The 23,894-nt window shown below is 39.0% G+C and overlaps 1 protein-coding gene across 14 annotated transcripts in view; it reads left to right on the top strand.

Annotated features, from left to right (window-relative positions):
* CEP170 (centrosomal protein 170) overlaps positions 1 to 17,868 on the top strand; it is a 188,873-nt gene extending 171,005 nt beyond the window's left edge. For all 14 annotated transcript variants that reach the window (XM_043543338.1, XM_043543343.1, XM_043543345.1 and 11 more), the window contains 3 exons: positions 8,936 to 9,029; positions 13,059 to 13,110; positions 15,544 to 17,868. In XM_043543338.1, coding sequence (XP_043399273.1) covers positions 8,936 to 9,029; positions 13,059 to 13,110; positions 15,544 to 15,830 — 433 coding nt within the window. In that variant the 3' untranslated portion in view covers positions 15,831 to 17,868. The remainder of the gene's footprint in view (positions 1 to 8,935; positions 9,030 to 13,058; positions 13,111 to 15,543) is intronic.
* The last annotated feature ends 6,026 nt before the right edge of the window (positions 17,869 to 23,894 follow it).

Here is a 23,894-nt window from a genome sequence, read left to right as displayed (position 1 = left end):
TGAGCCCGGTTTCCCTGCCAGCTTGGGACTCCAGAACTCTGCCTTGTTGACCCAGACATGCTATCCTGCTGCAACACAGACCCAGGTCTGGTCCAAAGCTGCAGACTTTAACCAAAAACTGCTCAGCAGGTCACCTATCTCCAGCACCCAGACATCCAGTTCCCAGTGGGATCCAAACCCCAAATAAATCTGTTTTACTCTGTATAAAGCTTATACAGGGTAAACTCATAAATTGTCTGCCTGCTATAGCACTGATAGAGAGAGATGCACAGCTATTTGCTCCCCCAGGTATTAATCATTTACTCTGGGTTAATTAATAAACAAAAGTGATTTTATTAAGTATAAAAAGTAGGATTTCAGTGGTTTCAAGTAATAACAGACAGAACAAAGTAAGTCACCAAGCAAAATAAAGCAAAAACATGCAAGTCTAAGCCTAATACATTAAGAAACTGATTACCCTCAGAGATGTTCCAGTAAGCTTCTTTCACAGACTAGACTCCTTCCTAGTCTGGGCCCAATCCTTTCCCCTGGTACAGTGCTTGTTAGTTCCAGCAGACCTCTTAGGTGGAAAGCAGGGATGTTCTCATGACTGCAGCCCCCTTTGTTCTGTTCCACCCCCTTTTATAGCTTTGGCACAAGGCAGGAATCTTTTGACTCCCTGGGTCCCCACCCCTCCTTCGAAATGGAAAAGTACCAGATTTAAGATGGATTCTAATATCATGTGACCTGGTCACATGTCCTATGAGACCTCATTCTTCATTACTCACGGGCTGGCCCTCACCTACACAGGAAGGCTTGCAGGTAAATAAACCAATTGTCCTAGTCAATGGGAGCCATCAAGATTCTAAACCACCATTAATGGCCCACACTTTGCATAATTACAATAGGACCTCAGAGTTGTACTACATATTTCTAGCTTCAGATACAAGAATGATACATGCATATAAATAGGATGAACCCACTCAATAGATTATAAGATTTGTAATGATACCTTACAAGAGACCTTTTACATAAATCATATTCCAGTTACATTATATTCACATTCCAAGCATATTTTCATAAAGCATATGGAGTTCAACGTCACACCCTCTCCTCCTCCTCCTCTTTTCTCCATCATTATGGACAACACCACCATTCTCCCTGTCACTCAGGTCCATAATCTGGGTGTCATCTTTGACTCTTCCCTGTCTTGAGTCTCACATCCATCACATGTGTTTAAATCTTGCTGACTCTTTCTGTACAATATCTCTAAAATACAGACTTTCCATTCACACAACTAAAACTCTTGTCCAGACTCCTCCTCATCTTGTGTCTCAACTACTACAATCTCCTTTCTGGCTTTGACAAATCCAATTTTGCCCCCCTTAAATGCTGCTGCAGAGATCATTTTCCTAGCCCATTACTTTGAGCACATCGCCCCTCTCTTTGCAGCTCTCCACTGGTTTATCCTTCTCTGTCACATAAAACATCAATCACTTGTCTTCACTTTTAAGGCCCTTCTTGGTCTACTGCCACCCAACCTCTCATTTCTCCATCACTATCAAAATGTCCATTCCCTCTTCTAATCGGCCAATAACGCCAGCCTCCATCACCCACTTGTCACATGTTCGACAAGCACCTTCTTGTTTTCTCCCATGCCATCCCTCACACTTTGGAGGTACTCCCCATAAACATCCACAAAACCACCTCAATGTCCTCCTTCAAATTCCTGCTTAAATCTCTCCTTTGCCTTCACACCTACAAAAAACTTGACCGTGGGTAAGCTGCTGGTGTGCTAAGACTGCTGCCTATCATGCTGAGCAATATTATTGTTTCCTTATACTTCCCCATATCTCTGTCTGTGTATACCTGTTGTCTCTTGTCTTATACTTAGATTGTAAACTGTTTGGGTCTGTTCTGGTCTTTTTGTTCTGTGTTTGTACAGTGCCTAGCACAATGTGGGCCTGGTCCATGACTGGGGCTCTTAGGTGCTATCACAATACAAATAACAATTTTTATTTACACTCTTTTTGGTGGTAGTTACAAATGCCTTTCATTTGATACTTTTTTCTGGGTAAAAGGTGTGTCTCACCCTATATGCTTTCATTCTCTTAAGTGTTTTCTACACAATAAGGTACTTGTATGTTGATAGCTTTCTTTATAAAATATTGCAGCAAACAGAAAGTACAAATGTCAAAAATGAGAAATAATCTTCACTCTTGCAAGATGCATTTCACCCTTTTGACTGCTGCATGGATGTACAACGCTATAGTAATCCACTTTGGCTGGCATGGGGGAGTGGAAACACTAAATGTAGATTTCAGAGTTCCATAACTTAATGTCCCATTTCAATTGTACTCAGAATTAACTAGCAGCATTTAAAAAGTACAGTAAAAAATAATTTGAGTGAATTTTGTGTAAAATTTTCTGACTGGTCATATAGAAATTTAAAAATACATGGAAGAAGCAATACAGAATTTGACTGGTATGCCTCGGATAATGTAACTTTAGATGTATGACTGAAATTAATTGCAAAAACACAGATTTCATCCAGCACAGCATTATGCAGCTAGCAACCGCAGTGAAGGTGTTAATATAGTTGAGGATGATATTGTGGTAGTGATAGTGAATAGGCTTGCTTAAAGACAAAGACGGAGAAACATAACATTCTTTTTGAAAGTGTAAAAGCACTGTTGAATTCAATTACACCAATATATATATTTTGTTACCCTTGTATTCCCTAGCAGAAGTGGTGTGACTCAGTGGAGAATCAAGTAAAATCTTTTTAAAGACCTATCCACCGAACCTGACTGCTGCGTTAAAAATAACAGAATACGCTGATAGCTATAAAGAACATTTAGCAGGGTACTACTCTCATGATCAGGTAGTTTTGTGCCTGGACTGGCTTTCATCCGTTTCTCTGGTTTCCCCCACATTCACCACAATGAATGATCATATTGCTGGGTTGTGGGATTATGACATCAGAGATAAACCAATCATTCTCTTCTTCCTCCTTTTTTCCTCTTCCACTCTCAAGATGATTTGCATACTACAATTTATTAAAATGTTGTTAAAGTTCTTAAATCTTTGTGTAAAATTTTTCATGGTATGCAGATTTACAGAAAAGTGCAATTTATTTGCCTCTCCACTAATCCACTTCAGATTATCCGAATTGAACATTACTATGGAGAATTAGCAAGAATGAGACTTTTTATAATGAAGAGTGCAAATGGTCAGAACTCATAAACTGCATAAGATTAATCTGCCTCTCAGAGAAAGGTGTAATTTAGTTTAATAACAGACTGTAAAAGGCTAACATCTGGACATATGCAAAATGTAACATATTGGAACTTGTTCATTTGTTGAAATATTTTTTAGAAGGAATTCAAAATGTTGACATTATAAACAAAATATTCTTATAATTCAGGATTATATTTCAGCGTAGTCTCCCCAGGAAATCACAGTTATGTTTATGCAGAATTTTTTATTTTTTCATATAATTAAAAGTAATCTGTTTCATTAGAGTAGGAATCTTGTTGACTGGCTGAATTGTTCTTGAATGTTTCCCAGCATTCACCTGTCAAAGGAGTGCCTCAGAAATAATAAATTATTCAAATATTTTTTCACTTTTTATTCCTTTGTAATCCTTCATCTCAGAGGGCAACCTGATACCTTTTGATATGAAAAAATGTTGCCAACCCAGTTGCAATTCATCATAAACTATATTTAGAGTTCAGCATAATGTCTTTTTGTATATTCAGCAGTTCCTTTAACGCCTTCTGAAGGAAGCAGGTTATTAAGTAGAGTCATATTTGAGTTTTATAGGTGTGAAAATTTAGAAAGTAAGTTAGGTATTATATAATCAGTATACAGCATGAACCAAACTTGTGCCTACTCTACATGTTCTGTACATTTACAACAGGATGATGCATTTGCATAATACTGTAAAATACAGTGTAAAAGTCTTCAGTAGTATTTCCTACAGTACCTCTCCCAGTGAGGCAATCAAAGAGTTTTCATTTTACTAGTAGAAAACTTGAGTAAGTGTATGCCAGTTGTGCACACCTGCTAAATTGAGTAGATTAAATCTTGATTTATATAAAATGATTCATACTAGTATCAGCAGAGAATTTGGCCCATAGTAACATAGTGAGAATCAGCATAGACTGACAACTATCAATCTTGCACTATAACAGAGTCCTTCAACTTGAAAATCAAGAGGAATTTTTCAAAGGCACCAGTTAGAGGTGGGCACCTAGCTGACCTTAGTGTCTGAAAAATCTTCCTCCAAATTTTGTTGTCCACCAGTGTGAGATTCTGTTACAAGACAAACGCAGTGCAGGGCAACTGGAGTTGTGCTAACGAATTGTGTCCTTATAAACTTACATCTCTCTAAAACAGGTAAAATCTGTCATATCCGAGAAACACATTTTGGAGTGAGAGCACTATTCTTTGCTGTATCATTTATTTGCAATACCATATGCAGTTTAACCCAAAAGACCAGCTGAGTTAGGTTCTGAATTTAAGTACATGTATTTCAGCAATTCGTCACAAAAGTGTTTGCTAGAGATTAAGAATAAACTGAGATGCATCTGTGTTTAGGAAATAAATGAATTTGAGGGGAAAAAGAAATCATTTTGTTTTGCTGGCTTCTCCCCTATTTGTCTATAGACAATGATGGATAAGAATCTCAATGGATGCACTAAACTACCCCAAAATTCCACAGTTCTCTTGCCCAGCATAGTATCACCACCTTTTTGGAAGTTACTTATAGTGGTGGCTCCTCAGAGAAGGGAAAGTCTATACAATTTGTCTTTCTTGCTATTTAAAAACACTTCTTACCTATGTTATCAGAAGAGGTTAAAGCAGGAGCATGAGGCAGCTAGGAAGGGAAGAGGAAAGTTATAATGTTTGTTTTGGGGGTCAGGAGGCATATGGAGTGAAAGGGTACTTCTACACTTCGAGCTGGGGGTATAATTCCCAGCTCAAGAAGACGCACCCATGCTAGCTTTGATCAAGCTAGTGCACTAAAAGTAGAGGTTAGCTGCTGTGACACAAGCAGCACCGCACCAAGTATGTACCCATTTAAGACCATAGGTACATACTTGAAGCAGCCAGCCCCTCATATGGCTACACTCTATTTTTAGCATGCTAACTCCATGAGGGCTAGCACAGATATGTCTCCTTGAGCTGGGGATCACGTCCGCAGACATATGCTAAGTGTGATCTTGGGAGGACAAAGCCAGCATGCAGATCTGTGTTGGTGCTAACTTTTAGGCTTTTCAAGTCTCCTATATTTGGAGCAGAGTGTTTAGTGTGACGGAAATAAAATGGAGAGCTGCACTGTCAGTTAAGTGTATTGGAGAGAAGGTAAGGCAAGTGGGACTTATTACCACAAGGAAAGGGATGGGAGGGAAGGCAGCAGTCTTGCAGGCATATGAGGAAAACTTCCTAAAGTATTTGGATTAAAAAGTTGCAAAAACTATCAAAAACATCAGAATTGTTACAGAAGTGTTTTCTATACCATTTTCACTTTTTAAAAATTCACGATTTTTTTAAAATAAAATCGGTTCCATTTTGATCCCTACACAATGGAACAACTTTAAAATGTATTGGAAGTTTTTTCCTCACCAGCTTTAGGTAATTGAGATCCATCAGTTACCGGTACTGGGACATGAAGTTAAACACTGGTGGCCACAGGTATGTGGCCTTGATTAAATTCTAGCTGGTTCAGTGTGGTTGTGATTGGACTTGAGAGGCAACAGAAGGGAAATTTGCCCTTTAAATCCTAGAAACCTGCTGCTAGAGCCTATGTGTAGATAGGTAGAAGTATCCATACTTCAGTCTGTGTCTAGACATAACAGGAGGTGAGAGGAGATATGCAGAAATCAGGGGAAAGGCAGCACAGAAAAGGAAAATACTGATAGATTATTGAGCAGAAAAGAAAGAAAATACAAGAGGCTAAAAAAAATAAGCATGGGGAAAGGGAGAAATTAAAAGATAAGGAGAGCTAATGATAGAGAAGAATAGAAAGATGGAGAAACAAACAGCATTAACTCTGGAGTGAGTCAGACTGAAGCCAGCAGAAGAATCTGATCACCTGACCTAGAGGTAGGAAAAAATTGAAATAATAAAATTGATAATAAGAGGGTAAATGAGGAAAAAGGGGAAAAGATAAGTATCATAGCTGAGTGAGTGTCCTAATACCTTCCGCAATTTCTTGGAAAAGCATTGAGTGCCTCCTGGTGAATTTTGGAAAATAGAATATTTAGAAACAATTCTGCTTATATATCTTAGATTTTCTGAACTTTTCTTCTACTAAGGATATTTACATTCAACAGGAATATGTTCTTCTGCTCTAGCTGCGTATTCCCTACATGAAGTACTAATCCCCTGTTTGTTTGTTGCATCACAATCGTTTCCACAGAAACTAACAAGTGTGATGCCAAAAACAGAGCATTATGACTTCAGATAAGGAGTAAGGAACAGTAAATAATTCTTAAGCACTAAAGAAACCATATTCATACTGATATCCAGAATGATAGACAAGCCAGTAGAAGATGCAGAAAGTATAGCCGGAGCTGATTCTCTATACAGTGTTTCCCAAACATCTCCAGGAGTTATTTGCGCCAGTACTACAGGACCTAACTAGCTTCACTCTTTTTGTAGCTCATCAATCTGCAGGTAAGTCCTAATGGTTCAAAATTAGTCTGAGTTTCAGGTCTGCAGGCTTGCAGTTTGATAACTTTGAAGGTGAGTTTTACATCTTCACTCCCTGCCAGAAAACCTTGAATATCTTCCTGCCACCTCTCTGAGTATATCTGTAACCAAATGGTTTTGTCCCAGTAGAACTACTGAGTCCTAAAGAGGTGGGCTCCTTCACAAGGGTGTCATCTTTCTCCATACCCTTGATAATTTTCTGGTTTATTCTGTCTTCTTGGAAAAGAGAGGTTTTATTAATGCCTATCCTTGCTCTGGCTTTGTCTATTAAGGCACTAATTCTCTTCTTCCTTTGGTCCTTTGCCTTGTTCCCGCTGCACTGAGTGTATGTCTACACTACAATGGGGAGGTGTGATTGCAGCATGTCTAGGCATACCCAAGTAGCTTTGGTCAAAGCTAGTTTTGGTAACAATACCAGTGAAGCCATGACTGTGTGAGTCGCTGCATGGGCTAGCCCTGCTCGCCCAGGATCCTGGTAACATACTTGAGTAGAATCATAGGCCTGGAAGGGACCTCGAGCGGTCATCTAGTCCAGTCCCCTGCACTCATGGCAGGACTAAATATTAACCACAGCCCCTACTGCCACCATTTCACAGCTATTGTTATGCAAGCTAACTTTGATATGTCTACACATGGTACAATCCACGCTTCCTGATTGCAGTGTAGACATACCCTGAGCCAGCACTTCTTAGTGAATTGAAACATTTGACAAGAAAAACTCATGATGTTTATGGTTTGATATTGAGACAACAGTGACCGTGAAGATCAGTAGCAAAGTCAGGAGGAGCAATTAGGACAAATTTGAGCTGCCTGCAAAATTTAAAGTATAATAAAGGGGCACAGGTTTTGAAAAAACAGACCCTTCTACCATGATGGTAATTTTTAGGCTGAGGTCTCTGAAAGAGCTTAAGGGAGCTGGTGCCAAACACCAACTGCAATTCATTGGAATTTGGACACATAACCCTCTTAGGGGCTTTGAAAAATCCCAGCCTTTAAGAGATGTAAAATGCCACACATCACACCAATTTCACGTATAAAAAATAATGATTTCCGGAGAGAGCCCTCACTAACTTGGTGATTGTTTAAAGTGTGTGGCCTTTTGATGGTGCTTTAAATTAATTAATTTCCCTGCCTGGACACTTATGGATGCCACTGTCTCCTGAATGGGAAAAACATAGGTAAATTCCTTCTTGTTCTGAAATACCAGTAACAAATGCAATGATTGCAGTTGCATTTTCGTTTGTTTAATAACTAATTGTATTATTCAGGGGAAGGCAAATTTGAGGATATACTCTCACATGGAGTGATAGTTAGTGGCTTTTATTCACTACTTGAAAATAAAGATGCAGTAACCCAAACATTAAATACCCATAGATCCCCTTTTCTTTTTGATGTGACACTTTGACAACCTGAAATGACATTTATGTGATGTAGCAAGAGAATATAAAAACTGTTCAATACTGCAGGGAAATAATAAAACAAGAAATTGTCTTTGAAGCACCTACTATAATGGGTGCTCTAAAATAAACAATAAAAGGAAATTTGTTTTCACTGTACTAAAACTCTCATGTTACTAAGTTATATACATACAGCTGAGGTTTCTAAGATTCTCGGTCACTAGAAAAAAGATTTTCAGTCCACCCTCAGAAACCATGTGCTGTAATATGTTTGATTAACAAAAAAACTATCAGCATTACTAAATGAGTTTATAAAGTCTGCACAACACAACTGTCTTCATATTTTTCTTTATTTTGCTACCATACTGTATTTTCCATTAATTTATTTAAAAGAATGAAAATGAGGAGTCAAGTTTGATCTATTAACATTATTTTTTCACTTCTATTTGCAAGTCTTGTAAAATACAAGATCAATAAAAGATTTTTTTTGCCTGTTATAAAAACATCAGATTGAAAAAACACAGTTCTGTGTGGTAGGAAAAGTAGGAGTGATATTTAGATACATGTTTTCAAAACAGTGCAAGTATTTAGATGTGACTGCAATTTTTATTGTCAATAGCAGTTATACAAGGAGTTAGCTACAAATTGCATTGAAAATATAACCCTTAATGCTAGGACTGTGGCAATTGTCTTCATTTCAAATTCCAGTTTGTCAGGGTTTTCAAAGCCTTTTTTTTTTTTTTTTTTTTTACATCATAGGTCTGTAGATCTTTGAAACACAGTGTATTTGATAATGTATCTCTTTTTAAAATAAAATTTTTTGCATTTCTTGTTTATAGAATATTGTTTAAGGACAAAGACCGGAATTGGGAAGAAATTGAAAACAAGTTACGAACTGAAAGCGAAGTTCCTATTGTAAAAACTTCAAGCATGGTATGAAGAAGTATCTTCTTGGGATGGAATGAGACCCATTTTTACCTGGTTTCTGATTCATAAATGATTGGGCATGTTTTAAATGGGAAGAAGCAAGGCAATAATCTCGAGAAAAAATTTGAGGATTTAGGAGACTTTCTGCCTCAGCAGCTCTTAAATTAGTTAAAATTTTCATACTTCAGGGATATTGAACAAAATTACAAGAAAAACATTGTGTTCTCTAGAATTCAGCATCTTAAGAATGTTCATTTAAAATACTACAAAGCGTAGCTCAACCATTGTGTTTATATGCATTTTGTTAGGCATATTACATTAGGACCATAAACCAAAGGCTAGCGTATTCAGAACATGTCACTCTGAGTGAGAAATGGCCTGAAATAACCTGAGAGATTTTTTTCTGAAGAATGGCTTAATAAATCAAGGTGTCAAAACAAACACCGACTCCTTAAAATACATTTAATTTGAGCAAAGAATAATTTAGTAACCCTCAGAATTTAAAATCTGGATTATGTTTACGGAGGAATTCTCACTAGAATTATTTCACATGCTTGAGGAAGACAGATTTAATTACTGACCCTTACTATTTAGAAAAATAGTTGTGCTTTGAAGTAAGTGAATGAAAATACTTAGGAAATATCATCAGAAGAGCCCTCTTTTAAAATTAAGCACATTTGTTTTCTGCTTTTCAATTGACATTATGAAATGTGTAAGTAAGAATTTGTTATTCCTTCTTATTTAAGGCCAGATTGTGGCCCATCTTGAGCGCAAGGGCAAGGGAGTGGAGCATGTGAGTTACCCCCTTACTCCATTGCACTTTACCACTGCTTCCTGCAAGAAGAGGGAAACACGCTCTGCAGAGCTACTACATCACCTCCTCATACCCAAACGAATGGGAAGTGTAGTCACACCAGTGTATTTGGAGTGTCCACACCCATCAAGTCTACTCCCTTCCTGGAGCAGTGGGGAGACCAGGAAGGAGACTGAATTTACTAGTCACTTTCTCTCACAGCACAACAATGCACTGTTCCTTGCAATGGGCTAAATCACAAGCTGATTAACCCTTAGTTTTCAATCTTATTAACTCAATAGATATTAGAACACTGATGTCATGTTCAAATGTGGAATCTGCTGAAGGATATTGCGTCAATCCATCAAATCCAAGATAATTGGCTCAAATCTTTCTTGGCCACCTTCAAGAATCCATGAATTGGATTAATCAGAACAGAAGTCTTTCAAAAGGATTCTGGAAGTCAGTTGCTATTTTGCAAAACTCTTAGCTTTAAAAGAAGAATGTTTCTTCATTGCTCTTTCCAAAGCATTATGAATATTAGAACTTTGCTGCTTCCGGGTCCATCTACAGTACGAAATTATTTTGAAATTATTCTGTTCGAATTTTTGGAAGGGACTGTGTACATTCGGTCTTGTGTGTCCCCACTAAAGCGCGTGAATTCAGCAAAGTGTGTCCACAGTACCAAGGCTAACGTTCCTCCTCTTTGTGTTCATTTAACGCTTTACGGGACTCCGCAATTGTTTGCCTCCACGCATTCAGCTGGTCCCTGTCAGTGCGGGAGGACTGCATGAGCTCAGCAAAGATGCCATCCCGAGTTCGTTTTTTCCGCCTTCTAATCTGGACCAGCCTCTGGGACAGAGTAGTTAGGGGCCGCTTTGAAACATTTGCACCTGCAGGAGGAAAAAAAGGGAGGGTAGTATTTTAAAAGATACATTTTAGAGAACAAAGGGGACACTTTCTCAGTGAAACAGGTAATTCATAGTACACAGCACATGTTCTTTCTGTACAAGGTCGCATTTTGCCTCTTATACTGAAGTGCCTGCTACTTTGGTGTGAGTAAGCCATCACACGAGGCTGGGCAACAGAATTCAGCTTGCAGGCAGCCATGGTAAGCCCTAGCGGCACGCAGCGTTCTGCTTCTTCCGCATTCATTTCAATGCTTTCAAACTGCCAGGCCGCCTTTCCCATAGCAAACAATGCCTGGTGGGTTTGCCATATAAAAGGAGGGCCTGCAGGCTCTCTGGGATGATCGCTTCACACAATGCCCCACACACACACACCCCGTGTGGCTCCAATGAGGCTCTGAGCAGGGATGAGTCCTTTAAACTAAACGCGAACAGGCCAGTGCGGCTGGGTTTCCTCCCACCCCCCACCGCGTGGCTCCGATCAGGCTCTCACTCACCAGAAGTGCCTTCTCCAGGGTCATGGTCCGGGAGCCCGCATTGGGAGTGGGCGGAGGCTATTGGGTCCAGTGTTAAGAATAGTTCCTGGCTGGGGGGAAAACGGATACCACACTTGCCGCCTGTGCACTTTCATCTTCCAATAACTCATCCTCCTTGCTCTGTGCAACTCCCCGCTTGCAGGTGTCCACGGACAGTGGTGGGGTAGTGGTGGCGTCACCCCCCATAATTGCATGCAGCTCACAGTAGAAGCGGCATGCATGGGGCTGTGACCCAGAGCACCCATTCGCCTCCCTGGCTTTTTGGTACATTTGCCTGAGCTCCTTGATTTTTGTACGACACTGCTCTGTGTCCCTGGAGTAGCCTCTTTCCGTTATGGCCCTGCAGACTTTAGCGTACGTATTTGTGTTTCTTTTTTTGGAACGTAGTTCTGTCATAACAGATTCATCTCCCCAACATGTGATGAGATCCAGTACCTCCCGTTCAGACCATGCGGGAGCTCATCTGCGAATCCAGGACTGCGTGGTCTCTTTTTTGATGGTGGACTCTGCATGGTCGCCTGTGATGGTGGACTGTGCTGATGGTGACCAAACAGGAAATGAAATTCAAAAGTTCCCGGGGCTTTTACTGCCTACCTGGCTAGTGCATCAGAGTTGAGAGTGTTGTCCAGAGCAGTCACAAGGGAGCATTCTGGGATAGCACCCGGAGGCCAATAATGTCGAATTGCGTCCACAGTACCTGTAACCCGGAACTGCGATCTCGATTTTAGCGCTACTCCACTTGCCGAGGTGGAGTACAGAAATCGGATTAAAGAGCCCTTTAAATCGAAAAAACTGGTTTGGTCATGTGGACGGAAACAGCTTTATTTTGAATTAACTCAGCTAATTCCGAAATAGCCGCATACTGTAGACCAGGCCTCAGTTTACAGTTCTAACATGCCCAATTGGTATTCTAGAGGTAGGATTATAGATGCACCCAAACTGACCTTATTGCAGGTATTCCACAACAACACGGTACAATATTAAAATGAAATTACTTCATAGCTACAGTTTTGTGTTAACGTATCAGTAATGTAAGTACTGGTACATTAGTGACTGCAGCCCTTATGGCTGTGAGGTAACTATCTGGTCATAATCATGGTTACCTAATTTTCTTTTGTGGTGCCTAGACTGTACAGCTCAGACTTTCCAGGCATGGCCACCATGTTAGCTGGGTGCTCAACTCTAGTAAATTATATTAGAGCCACCATCAAGCTGACCTCTGCCATTCAGAATACCTCTTGTCCTGTGGTATAAGCTATCTTGATTCCCCCTAAATCAGGTTGAGACGTGAAGCATCTTCCCCATAACCCCTAAAAATGAATTTATATTGTAACTTTCCTGCAAGGCCTTGCCGGTTAGCTGCCTCAATGTTCTGGCAAAATGGTTCTTTCCAACCCTGGTACCATGAGGGGATTCAGTCTGGCTCATGGGTAATAGGTTTTGCGGGTCCATGAGCAAGGAATGGAATGAGCCTTGATACCCATGTACCCCATTTAAGGGACTAATGTGGGCAACTGGCCAGTCAAAGGAATTCTTTGTTTCTGATAGGACAACCAGTTGTGCATCCCACAGCAGTGCAGCCTCACCTAACTGGCCATCTGTTAGGGACCCTGGTTATTTCTTCCCCTTCCCACCCCACCCCACCCATCATCTCCAACAAGAGCCGCTCCTACCACAGGGAGATACAACCCAAATAACTTATGAGAAGATTTCTTTTAAGTTTACTATTGAACTATTAAATCTGCTTTTTCTTAGTGAAAAGTAGCACTAGAAGTTTGAATATATGTTTCTTCCCCAGGAGATTTCATCAATCTTGCAGGAGCTGAAAAGAGTTGAAAAACAGTTGCAAGGTATTTCATTTTTTATACAGTTTTGCTGCATTATGTCTAAATGTATTGCAGAAACCCCTAATAAATACTGACCAGGGTAAGGTAATATTAAGGCTCTCCAAAATGGCTCACATTGATTTATTTTGTTTTAATTCAAGTCTTTGGATTAAAGAATTATTTATGGAACATCACTATTTCAAGGAACTAAGATTGCAGGGTGGATTAAAAAGCCCTAATTTCTTGACCACCTTCATGCATAATACATTGCTTTGTAAAAGTAATCATTCTGAAGTACAGGGTTAGACATTTTCCATTAAAACCATGTAAATCTTATTCACTTCTTACTAAATATGAATGCTGGGAGAATATATTGTGAACTGAGCTAAATTACATGACTCGGGAAGAGTGAAATTTTCTCCACTGGCCAGTTTCTTACTGTTCATATAAGAAACAATTCTTTTTGTCATTGTTTGAACCAGTGTATTATATATTAATTCTGTTTGAAGTAGTTAGAATCTCCATGTAAGCTAAAACAAGACTTCCATAATGTGTATATAAAAGGAATAAACCAAAATGTTATTTTAATAAATTATAATAATGATAAACAGTAATCAAACATTAATATAATATGAATAACATCTCGGTAAAGAGGATTTACTAAATTATTTTAAAACTATGGGGGAGGAAATTATTATGCACTTTGTAAAGAAGAGAGAAGGCCAGAATTAAAATGAAAAGGAGAGAGACTCCCAAAAGAAACCAAGAGACTTACATCAGGAAAGCTTGACAGATTCAGTATTTTTATGTATGTATGTATTTGGCAAGGGACAGTTTTGCAGAATGGCAACAGACATTCAGCCTGGTTAACTTGGATAAATCAAGACCTCTCCAAGGCACTAATATCTTCATAGAACAATTCAGGACAAGAAAGAAAAATATAGTAGGAGTGCAGCATGTAGGGAGTGTCTAAAACAGGTTATTTGATTATGTCCAAAAATTAAGGACTTCCAGATTAATGCTGTAAAAGTGATATTTAAAATTACATGGTCCTCTCTACTTCAGAGTACTGAATAATTTCTTAATAATACATGGCGCTACCAAAATACTAAATAAATGCTAAACTGTTGCTTTTTCCTGTGTCAAGACTATTATGAGGATGTGTGGTGAGTGGAGATACACGCTCCAGTTATAAAAGTTTGCTATGCAGACATTGCTAAGAGTGAATCACATGTATATTGCACTGATAAAATAAATAAATGCAACTTTAAACTATTAATTAGCTGAGTTTGACTACATTAAAGAGAACCTACACTACAACATATAAAATGTGTACACACATAAATGTGTGTGAGGTGAAGAGCAGTTTCAACAGGAAAGATGGAGTGATGGTCCATGTATATGTATATTTCTTTGTGATGTTGGGTTGTGTTGTCTTGGTTTTTTGTATGTTGTATTGTAATTTGCTATTTTGTTTGTATTCTGATTTGATTTTAAACCCTCTATTAATCTATTACATTGATTACTGTGTTTGGGTTAAGTCACTTTACCTTAAAAAACTTAGAAATATGAGGTTCTGAGAAGGGTAACAAAATGTATGAGTGGGCACACATTTAATCAGAGATTAAAACACTGATAATTTAGGTGCTCAGACAATCGAATTCGACCTTATGGAAACATAGATCAATTCTGTTTGGAAACAGAAAAATACACAGTGAACATATCAAATAATTAATTGTACAGTGAAGCTCTATTAGGTACTTCAGTTTTCCCCACTTCCTAATGTAGTCAGTTAAAATGGGTAAAAGAAATTACTGTTTTATGCAGCATTTAATCAATTTTTGGAATTTACTACTATAGGGTATTACTGAAGGAAATATAATATCTTAGTAATATTACAAATTACAGACCCTTGTATGTGAATAAGAACTGCATCTGCCATTACAGTTTAAGGGCTATTGGCCCTCATGGTACCAGATACAAGCTGATTATCAGCTAGTCTTAGATTGTTCACCCTCTCTTTTTTCTAACTAAATCATGCATTGTATAGGTTTTGTATAGTTTCTCTGAAGTATTGAGGCTTAATATATGAAAAGGCTTCTGCCAGAGGTACAGTCACCATCATGTTCTTGTGTTCACGTAATTACTTCATAAGGTCCAGCAGACAAAAGGCCAGCATCTGTCAATATTCTGGCATTATAGAAATAATGAATAGAACCAAACCTTTGCATCATCATTTCCATTCAGACTCTGAAAATGAAACAGAACAGTGCTGAGTTATTGATATTAATGGTTTTTCTGCAGACTCTTAACCCAGGGGAAGGGAATCAAAGATGTGTATGAATTCAAATGCTGAAAAGCATGAAAGAGACTTTAAAAGTTGTTTTTCTCAAAGCACAAAACCCTAATCTTCGTTTTTGTTTTTTATTTCCCTCCCCCCACTCCTTGGTGGTTTAGTGATTAATGCTATGATTGACCCTGATGGTACTTTGGATGCTCTGAGCAACTTGGGATTCACAAGCCCTGTCTTACCAGCTCAACCTAAACATAAGTCCAGCCCTGTTTCTCACAGTACCCGCGCTCCGATACAACCAAACTGTCAACCAGAAGCTAGGGCTCTTCGGCCTGCTGTCATGTCTGTTCCAACTGCATTTGACAATGTTGAATCCAAGCCTGACTTCAGTATACATTTCAACAGGTTCAACCCGGATGGGGAGGAGGAAGATCCCAGTGTGCGTGAATGACATTATTAATTGTTGTCATAATTACCTTCAATATGGAATGTCTAGAAATAAATGAAGAGTCATAATGTTGGTTTTATACAAAAAAAAAAATGGTCAAACTGCAGTTGGTTTGTTAAACCAGTTTTCTTTAACTGTGATGCTTTGATTGTCATGCACATCCTTTTCAGACCATACAGATGAGCATTGATACCAATGTAGAAAAGCAGATTGTGGCAGGTTTGCCGTTCGTGGTTGTGTGCTTTGCAAACATAATTATATCAGCAGTCTTTCCCTATATAGATTTTTCTTTTTAAGAGCCATGCTTTTAAGGTGACCTGCAAGCAGACTAACATCCAATGTTACTGAAACCCCAAGTCTCCTGTGCCAAGCTGTTCTATAAACGGACCTCTTCAATTATAGTTTGTATAGAATTATTGAACAGTTATGTTTGATGCTGAATAAGAAGATTTATATAGGATACACTGCCTTTAAGTACAATAACACATTAGTGTATAAGATAAGACAGACATTGCAAAGCATTCATTCTTGCCTACTGAAATTTTCAAACAGTTCTGTGATTTATATAACCTTGTTGCTGCGTAAATTGTCTTGGAGTTTACGAAGTTCAACTATTATGTTTGCACTAAGAATTTGCTGGGAGTGGTAGGTGAACATATCAATATCAATAGGAGTCAGTCTTCTGATGTACATAGAAAATTGATAATACTGTACTCGTTTCAACAGAGCAGTGTTTTTATTCCACTTTCCGAAAGGACAATTTGGCACTTTTTGATCTTTTTCAAAATGTCTTTTTGATCTGAATGAAAGTAGAAGGATTTAATATCTCATTTCTCTCCAAATGTTTGTCGAAACTATAAAACAAGTTTACACGTACAACTGTGTGGGACATTTAAAAGCATATTGAGACAATGGGTTCTCATACTAAGTTGCCAATTCAGATGCAACGTAAGTTTACAAAAGCGATGTGTGTTTCTTGGAATGATCATGAGGGGTAAAATTTTCTTCTGAAGACTTGGAGATAGATGTCATAACTCGGTTGATCAACAGTTTCACTCCCAAGCAAATAAATTGCTTCTGTATATTTTCCTTTAGAATTCTCGTAAGTCTGTCTCTGTCTTATACATTTAAAAGGACTCTGAAAGAAGACTGCTAATGTAGATTTCTTGCTTATACCACTGAAAAGCAAGTCTATTTAAAATATCTTACATAAACCTATTTTCTATATAAGTTGTCCCAGTAACGTAACATTTGGAAATAATAAAAATAAAAGTAAATGATCTTGTATTTCCAGAACACTAATTTGGAGGAATCTTATTTCTGTTAAATGTAACTAGTAGACTGGAATTTCCCTGCGTTTGCATCAGTCTCTGTATATTAATGTTACACATACAGTTTTGCAGCTTTTATGAAATGGTCTTTAGTAGTTCAGCAATAATCCTATATAACATATGTTTAAAATACTTTCTGTACATTTTTTAATTGTACAGGATTTCAGAAGTCACTAAAAAGTTGGACCAGTTAATAAAAATGCAAAAACATTTTTGTAGTGATGTAAGAAAACCAGTAATTTGTGGTATAATGAATTTCATATTTGTTTAAAATTTAAAAGAAAATAGAATATCCTTCTTGTACAACTCAATATTCTACTCCATTATTTTACAGAGGCTATAGGAAATGTTTGAAATGGTGCAGAAGGGCAAAAATAAATTGAAAATAGGGTCAGGTGTTGAAAAATTAGTGCACCAAAACCACCATCACAATTCTTTCTTTTGTTTAATCCTTGGGAACAGATTTTTTTTTCCCAGACACATGAAAAATAGGAAATGGTTTAGGAAAAATTTAGGCTCTCCACACAAGATTTTGTTTCTGTTCATTCAGGCATTTACACCCTTTTGTTCTGTAATAAGCGTTTTGCATTTACTATGTTATTTTGTATGGACACATTCTCCTTATTTATTTTTGTTACATTTATTATGTATGTTATTTTGTTATTTGCATTTACAACTCCATTTTTAAATAAAGTGTTTCTGGAACTTTATATAGTGTGTGTGTGTGTATATATGTAATTCAGTGGTTTAGAACTAGGAAGGTTCAGGTATTTCTGCTTTGTTGGAACTTAGATTAAATTACTCAGTTAGGAAATGGCATTTTCCTAAATGTAAGAAAGATAGTCTTTCTTTCCTGAAAGATGTTACAATGTATGTTGTTGTGCCCGCAAGGGTGGGGGTGGGGGGGAAATACCAGTAAAAGGAGGACACTTAGGCCTAAGAATAGTAAACTACGCTTTATTGAAGGAAGGAAAGAAGAATTTACGCTTCAATCTGTGCGGGGAGCCCCTAGGATGCGCGGAGGGGCTGCAGAGGCTTCTGGCCGTTCGGGACAGCTGACCAGGCAGGACGGGGGAGTCCTCTGTGGTGCTATATTCTCCACACTTATCTCGGGGTTACATGGGGTCAAAAGCTGGTTACATTCTTATATATAATAAGCATAAATCATACATATAAGAATGTAACCAGCTGTTGCACTGCTCAAGATTGTTGTAATCCCTGACCTAACTGGAGGCTAGACATTTTGAGGTTAATTGAAATGAAAGTGAATCTTCCCACGAAGTGGGTGCAGGCCGGGGGTCTGGTTCCCCTTCTCTCACTTGGGGACTGAAGTAGCTAATTTTTAACGAACAGTCATGTAATGTAAGTCTGCTACACTCCAGAGCATTCACGCTGGTGTTTACAAATTCACTCTATTTTAGAAGTTGTTTCTTTGGTCTCTACAGCTCTCATATCAAGATCACTGGGGCTACTGTGAATTGGAACTGGGGCATAATTCCATGGCAGGCAGTAATAACTTTAAAAATGTATGATTAAAATAAAAAATATACTGCTCAGGGGCCAATACCTGCCATAATCCATCAGTACTTCAAGAAACCTACATTACCAGCCACCCATTAGTGCACAGCACAGCATAACTCATGTTCACCAACCACACTCTAATGGTGGCAGAGTATTGATTTATGGGGACCTCTTTCCAAGTGGTGGAATAAAAAATAATTGCACAAATCAGAGTAACTTGGCTTGTGTTGTTTTCCTGGCCTTTATTGTCGTTTCTTGCAGCTGACAAATTCTTTCCTACAAAACTCTTGTCCACCAGCATCCATTTTTGTATTGGCTTTTTGTCCGTGCTGGTGGCTAAGGTGGATGTTTTGTATTTGTTTCTTTAATTAGTTTCCTAATTATTAGTAGAATTTCAGATTTTACATAGATTTTTTTTTCTAAGAAGTTTCACATTTAAAATGAAAAAAGGTCCTCATTAACTTTCTTATTGGGAGAACAACAGAAACAGAAAACTGAGGAGCAAACAGTCTGTGCTAAATTTTCAACCAACACCAGCTTCTGATATAACTTCCCCAAGTCAAGAACACTGAAATGCTTCAACCAGGCTGTACTGCTCTGTCAGGGTTTGAGGTTTGAAGTCAATGGGACCTGTGGTCCTAAATCACTCTGGTACTTTTGAAAATCCCACCCTTAGGCTGCTAAACCAATATTTAGGAACCTAACTTTAGGCTCCTGTTTTCAAGATTTAGGCCTGTTGATATGAAAACGTACCTGATAACTTTAATATACTGAAAGTCTAAACATGTTCATTGTTAACAATGAAGCAATTTTGGTTTGAAGGGAGATCGATTTTATGCCACTGAGAAAAAAGTGTTTTAGTAAAAATACTGTTTTAGCTCCTGATTCGGCAAACACTTATGCCACATGCTTACCTTTAGGCACAAGTGATCATATTGACGTCAATGGGACTATTCAGGTGAGTAAAGTTACATACCTGCTTAACTTCTCTGTGGGATCAGGGCCTTCATTTTCAATATTTTGTTTTTCACCTATAGTAGTTTTGTAAAATTCAAATACCAGACCCTACCAACCGTGGTGTTTATGAATAGCATTTATAATTTAGTTCATTATTGATTTCAGTCTAAATTCACAATAGCACAATTTTTTAAAATTAGTTGTCCAAAGTCTCAATGTGATTGAAATCAATTATTTAAATTTCTTGGGCTGGGCGGGGGAATACAGTGCCACACCCGCAGGGCAGTTTACAGGACTGAAACCTGTCTAGTGCACGTGAAAAAGAATGGATCTGTAGAGGTATCCATATGATTAAAAAAACAAGATAGAAGGATGTTTCTAACTAATGTTTTCCCTCCAAAGAGTCAAAATGTAGACTTTAAGGCTAAACTAACGGGGAAAAAAAACGACATCAATTCAACACTGTTTCCCCTTTCTGGAGTCAAAGCAGGATAAACGAGCGGCAACATGTCATTCTTCCTATAGTCACTCCCAGACCCACACAGAACATCTACAAAGGGCAGTCAAGAGCTGTGTTCTCCTCTCTTAGGGGAGGTTCCTGGGAGACTCCCTGGCTGTAAGGATTCAGTGGAGCCAGAAGTTCCCAGAGCTAGGGTGAAAGCACAGGGCCTCCTCCACACAAATAGATCTCTGGAGATCCATGTGATTTGAAAGCTGCTGGAGGTGGGCGAGGAACCCGGGCCCCGATGAAAGAATTTAGAGGAATGAGGTGAACTTGTGGAGTTTTTTTAGTTCCTGGGACCTTCCTTCAGGCTTTCTACTAGGGGAGGGCACCACTGCAGCAACAAAGTGAGGTTTGAATTGGACGCGATTATTTTATGAGCATTCATATCATTTGTGGTTTTGCAGTCTAAGGTAATGATTCCAAGGAAACAATAATAAAAGTTTGCCCTTCAGTGATGCCTTCCTTCTACGATTCTCAAAGCATTTTACAATCCTTAGTTCAGTTTCTCAGAACCCTTGGAAGCACTATTATCCATGCTGATGGGGGAAAGGAGCTCACAAAGATCTTTGTGAAACAGCTTACTAGAAAATGCTGACACCAGATTTTGCTAAAAATTAAAAACTCATTAAGTTTTAGTGACAGTAGCTATCCTGGTGGTAATAAAAGCCATTTGGTCCATGAATGCTGATACTTTTAAACATCTAAGGTATCCATGAATTCTTGTTAAAGATCCGGGGCTCAGTCAAATGTATGTTTCTAGCAAATCAGATTTGCCCCTTATCCCTCGGTATGTGTGTCAAAAGTGTTTGGTAATGTTTTCTTGGCTGTTTTTAAAATTGATTATTCGGTGCTGCCCCATGTCCTATCCGTTACACTGTGTTGAATACTGTTAAGAAAAAGTTAGCACATGTGACTCCATTTTGGTTTGGGGCCCACCTTTGTTTAAATGCCAGCACATCATACACCAGGAGGAGTGATCCTCAGATACTGAATCCCTGTGAAAATCCTCCTCCTTGTTTCCAGCCTGCCTTGACTCCCAGTATCTGGTTTTTGTTAGTCTCTAACTCCCTGTCTCTTGGCCCTGATGTGAGGCCTCCCATTCTGATAATAAAAGTTACTGATGCATGGCTTTAGGACCATGCTGTGTAATTAACATACTGGTATAGCACGAGGAATGCACCAAGCAGGGATAGGTGGTAGATAAGACAAGGGTTTGTTTATTGGCTAAGGTTTCCGATGCACGAGGGCAACATGCTTTGCTAAAAAGTATATAACCTTTGTATAATCTGTATTCAGGGTCCCCCCCGGCTAGCAGGGGGGCACCACGCTCGAGCGTAATAAACTTAGTGTCTTTTGGGAACTCTGCAGTTGTGGACTTTGTTTCTGTGCCTCAGCCTAGATTCGAACTGTGCGTGACCTATCAGGTATAATTCATAGCATTGGTGTGCGTGTCCTATCAGGTGTAATTCGTAGCATTTGTGCGCGTGTCCTATCAGGTATAATTCGCAGCATTTGTGTGCGTGTCCTACCAGGTGTAATTCGTAGCATTTGTGTGCGTGTCCTACAAGGTATAATTCGCAGCAATACAATAATGTCCACCCATTTTATCTGGGCTAATAAAGGTTTTAGGCACTTGAGTTATTGCAGTTCCCCATGCAAACCATCTCTTCTATAGGCTTGGGTAGATTGATTTGTTTCAACCTGTGGCTAGTGCACACATTCTGTAGCTGGCCTATTTATCGCCTCTACATTTTTTAGAGCTTTCAGTTAAAAGTCGACTAGAACTGTCTACTACAATATTAGCAAAAAGTGTTTAGGCATTTATATCTTGGACTTTTCCATCAGTAAACTAGAGGCGCCATATTATTAGTCAGTTATGCAGCAGCACAATTAGGCTGTAATATATTTTTAGCCCTGTAATTTAGGGGTTTATAATCTGAAAGTTTATGCAGAAAGTCTAAAATGAATTTCCTGAGAGCAGCTATACTGTTTCTGCTGTCTAGAAGTGATTGGGAACATCTAAATGATGATACACGGGTGTGTTGTAGCTTGTAGCTGTCTGTAGCTAGTCTGGTCCCTGCAAGAAAGGCGGGAGCTAGGTTGAGAGACGCTTCTGGACCTTTGTCAGTCTGCTGGATTGCTCTATGATAGTGCTTGGGGTTAGATCCTCGGTGGGCGTAAATCATTGTAGCACTGGTGACTTCAGTGGACAAGTGCCAAAATACACCTACTGATGATCCAGCCCTGGGCCTGTTTTTGGAGTATGAAATAACATTCTGTCCATTCCACAGTGTTTAGCTGTGATGTACCTAGACTAGAGGCAGAGTCACCTCAACCAGTTTACAAGTACCATGGTTCAATATGTGTCCATACACCAGTATTTCTGTTATCACACCCATGTTTGGGCATCCACACTTGTCCCACTAGCTAACCACGTATGTTTCCGTTTGTTCTGGGCAGCTATGTCATAGTGCCTCAGCAGAGGAGAGAGTACCTGAGCAATGCAGAACCAGTTACAGGAAGCCAACTGTATGTCTGTGTAGCCCTCTGTAAGGGTTAAAACGCTATTACCTGTAATAGTTACTGAGATTTGACTATGTTGTATGATAGTCTGGGCAACCTGATCTTTTAAAACAGATTAACCCTTTGAAATGAAGCTATTTTGACAGGCCTTCACTCGTGCTTAGAATGAGTTGCTACTCAGGTGTGGGTAGAGCACTCCCAGTGCAGGGATCTCACACACTTGGAAACTAGCATCTCTTGCTCTTTAATGCCTAGATTTGGAGCCCCAGCCATAGTATATGAGCCAAAGAATCATTTCTTTTGCTAGGGACTTACATGCAAACTCTCTTTCACTTTTCTTTTTAGCCAGTGACCTGCAGCTGCATTAGCTAACACTAGAGGGAAAAGTCCAAAGGAATCAATGCCTTTGATTGTACAGAAGAGTGCCTTTGAGTGGGATCATTGAGAGATCTTGCCTATTAGGCCTATATCCATAATGCGTCCAGCTACTGCAAACAAAGTGGTTACACTTCCTCCCCCAGTAACTCTGAAGAGACAACTGAACCCTTTGTCTGCAAATTATTAATAATAATAAATAATAAAATCAGTACCTACCTAACCAGTGATTTGTTTCCTGTCATTTACTGTAAACTACAATTCACCTGAAGATGCAAAGTTGTGGGTGTGAAATGGAGAGTCTGTAATGGAATCCAGAACTGATTTGCCTCCCAATGACTGCAGCTGGGTCCATGTGCCATCAGCCAGTGGAAGAACATTCCCCCCGTTTTACCCGTTTTAAACACACTTTATCTGGAAGGCAGTGCTGGTTGAGCAAACAGATGAGTCCTCCTCAGATGGCGATATTCGTCAAACCAGGCCCCGTGAGGCACCAGGTTGCGGCTATTTATGTTTTGCCATAAATTCACTGCCATTGAGAAGATTTTAAAGAGCTGATTTAAAGTAAAAAGGGCACAAATGTTTTGGTAGTTCATATACCTCTGGGCTGCCCTTTACACTTAGGCCTCATCTACACTACAAAGCAGATCCACACAAATTGACTTCTGTTGACATATTTGTGTTTGTGTCAGCCCTAAAATTTGTCTCTGGCTGATATAAGTGCTCCATTATGATGACACAGTAAAACCATCCCCAGAACAGTGAGCTATGGTCAATGTCCTGAGCTCAACACAGTGAGTGTAGGCACTGCATGACCAGTGTCGCTCCTAGCAGTTCTCCAGCAGCTGTTCCTCA

The sequence above is a fragment of the Chelonia mydas genome, chromosome 3 (assembly GCF_015237465.2).
Source record: "Chelonia mydas isolate rCheMyd1 chromosome 3, rCheMyd1.pri.v2, whole genome shotgun sequence".
Classification (NCBI taxonomy): Eukaryota; Metazoa; Chordata; order Testudines; family Cheloniidae; genus Chelonia; species Chelonia mydas.
Note: the sequence above shows the minus strand (reverse complement) of the source record. Positions and strands in the feature narration are given on the sequence as shown.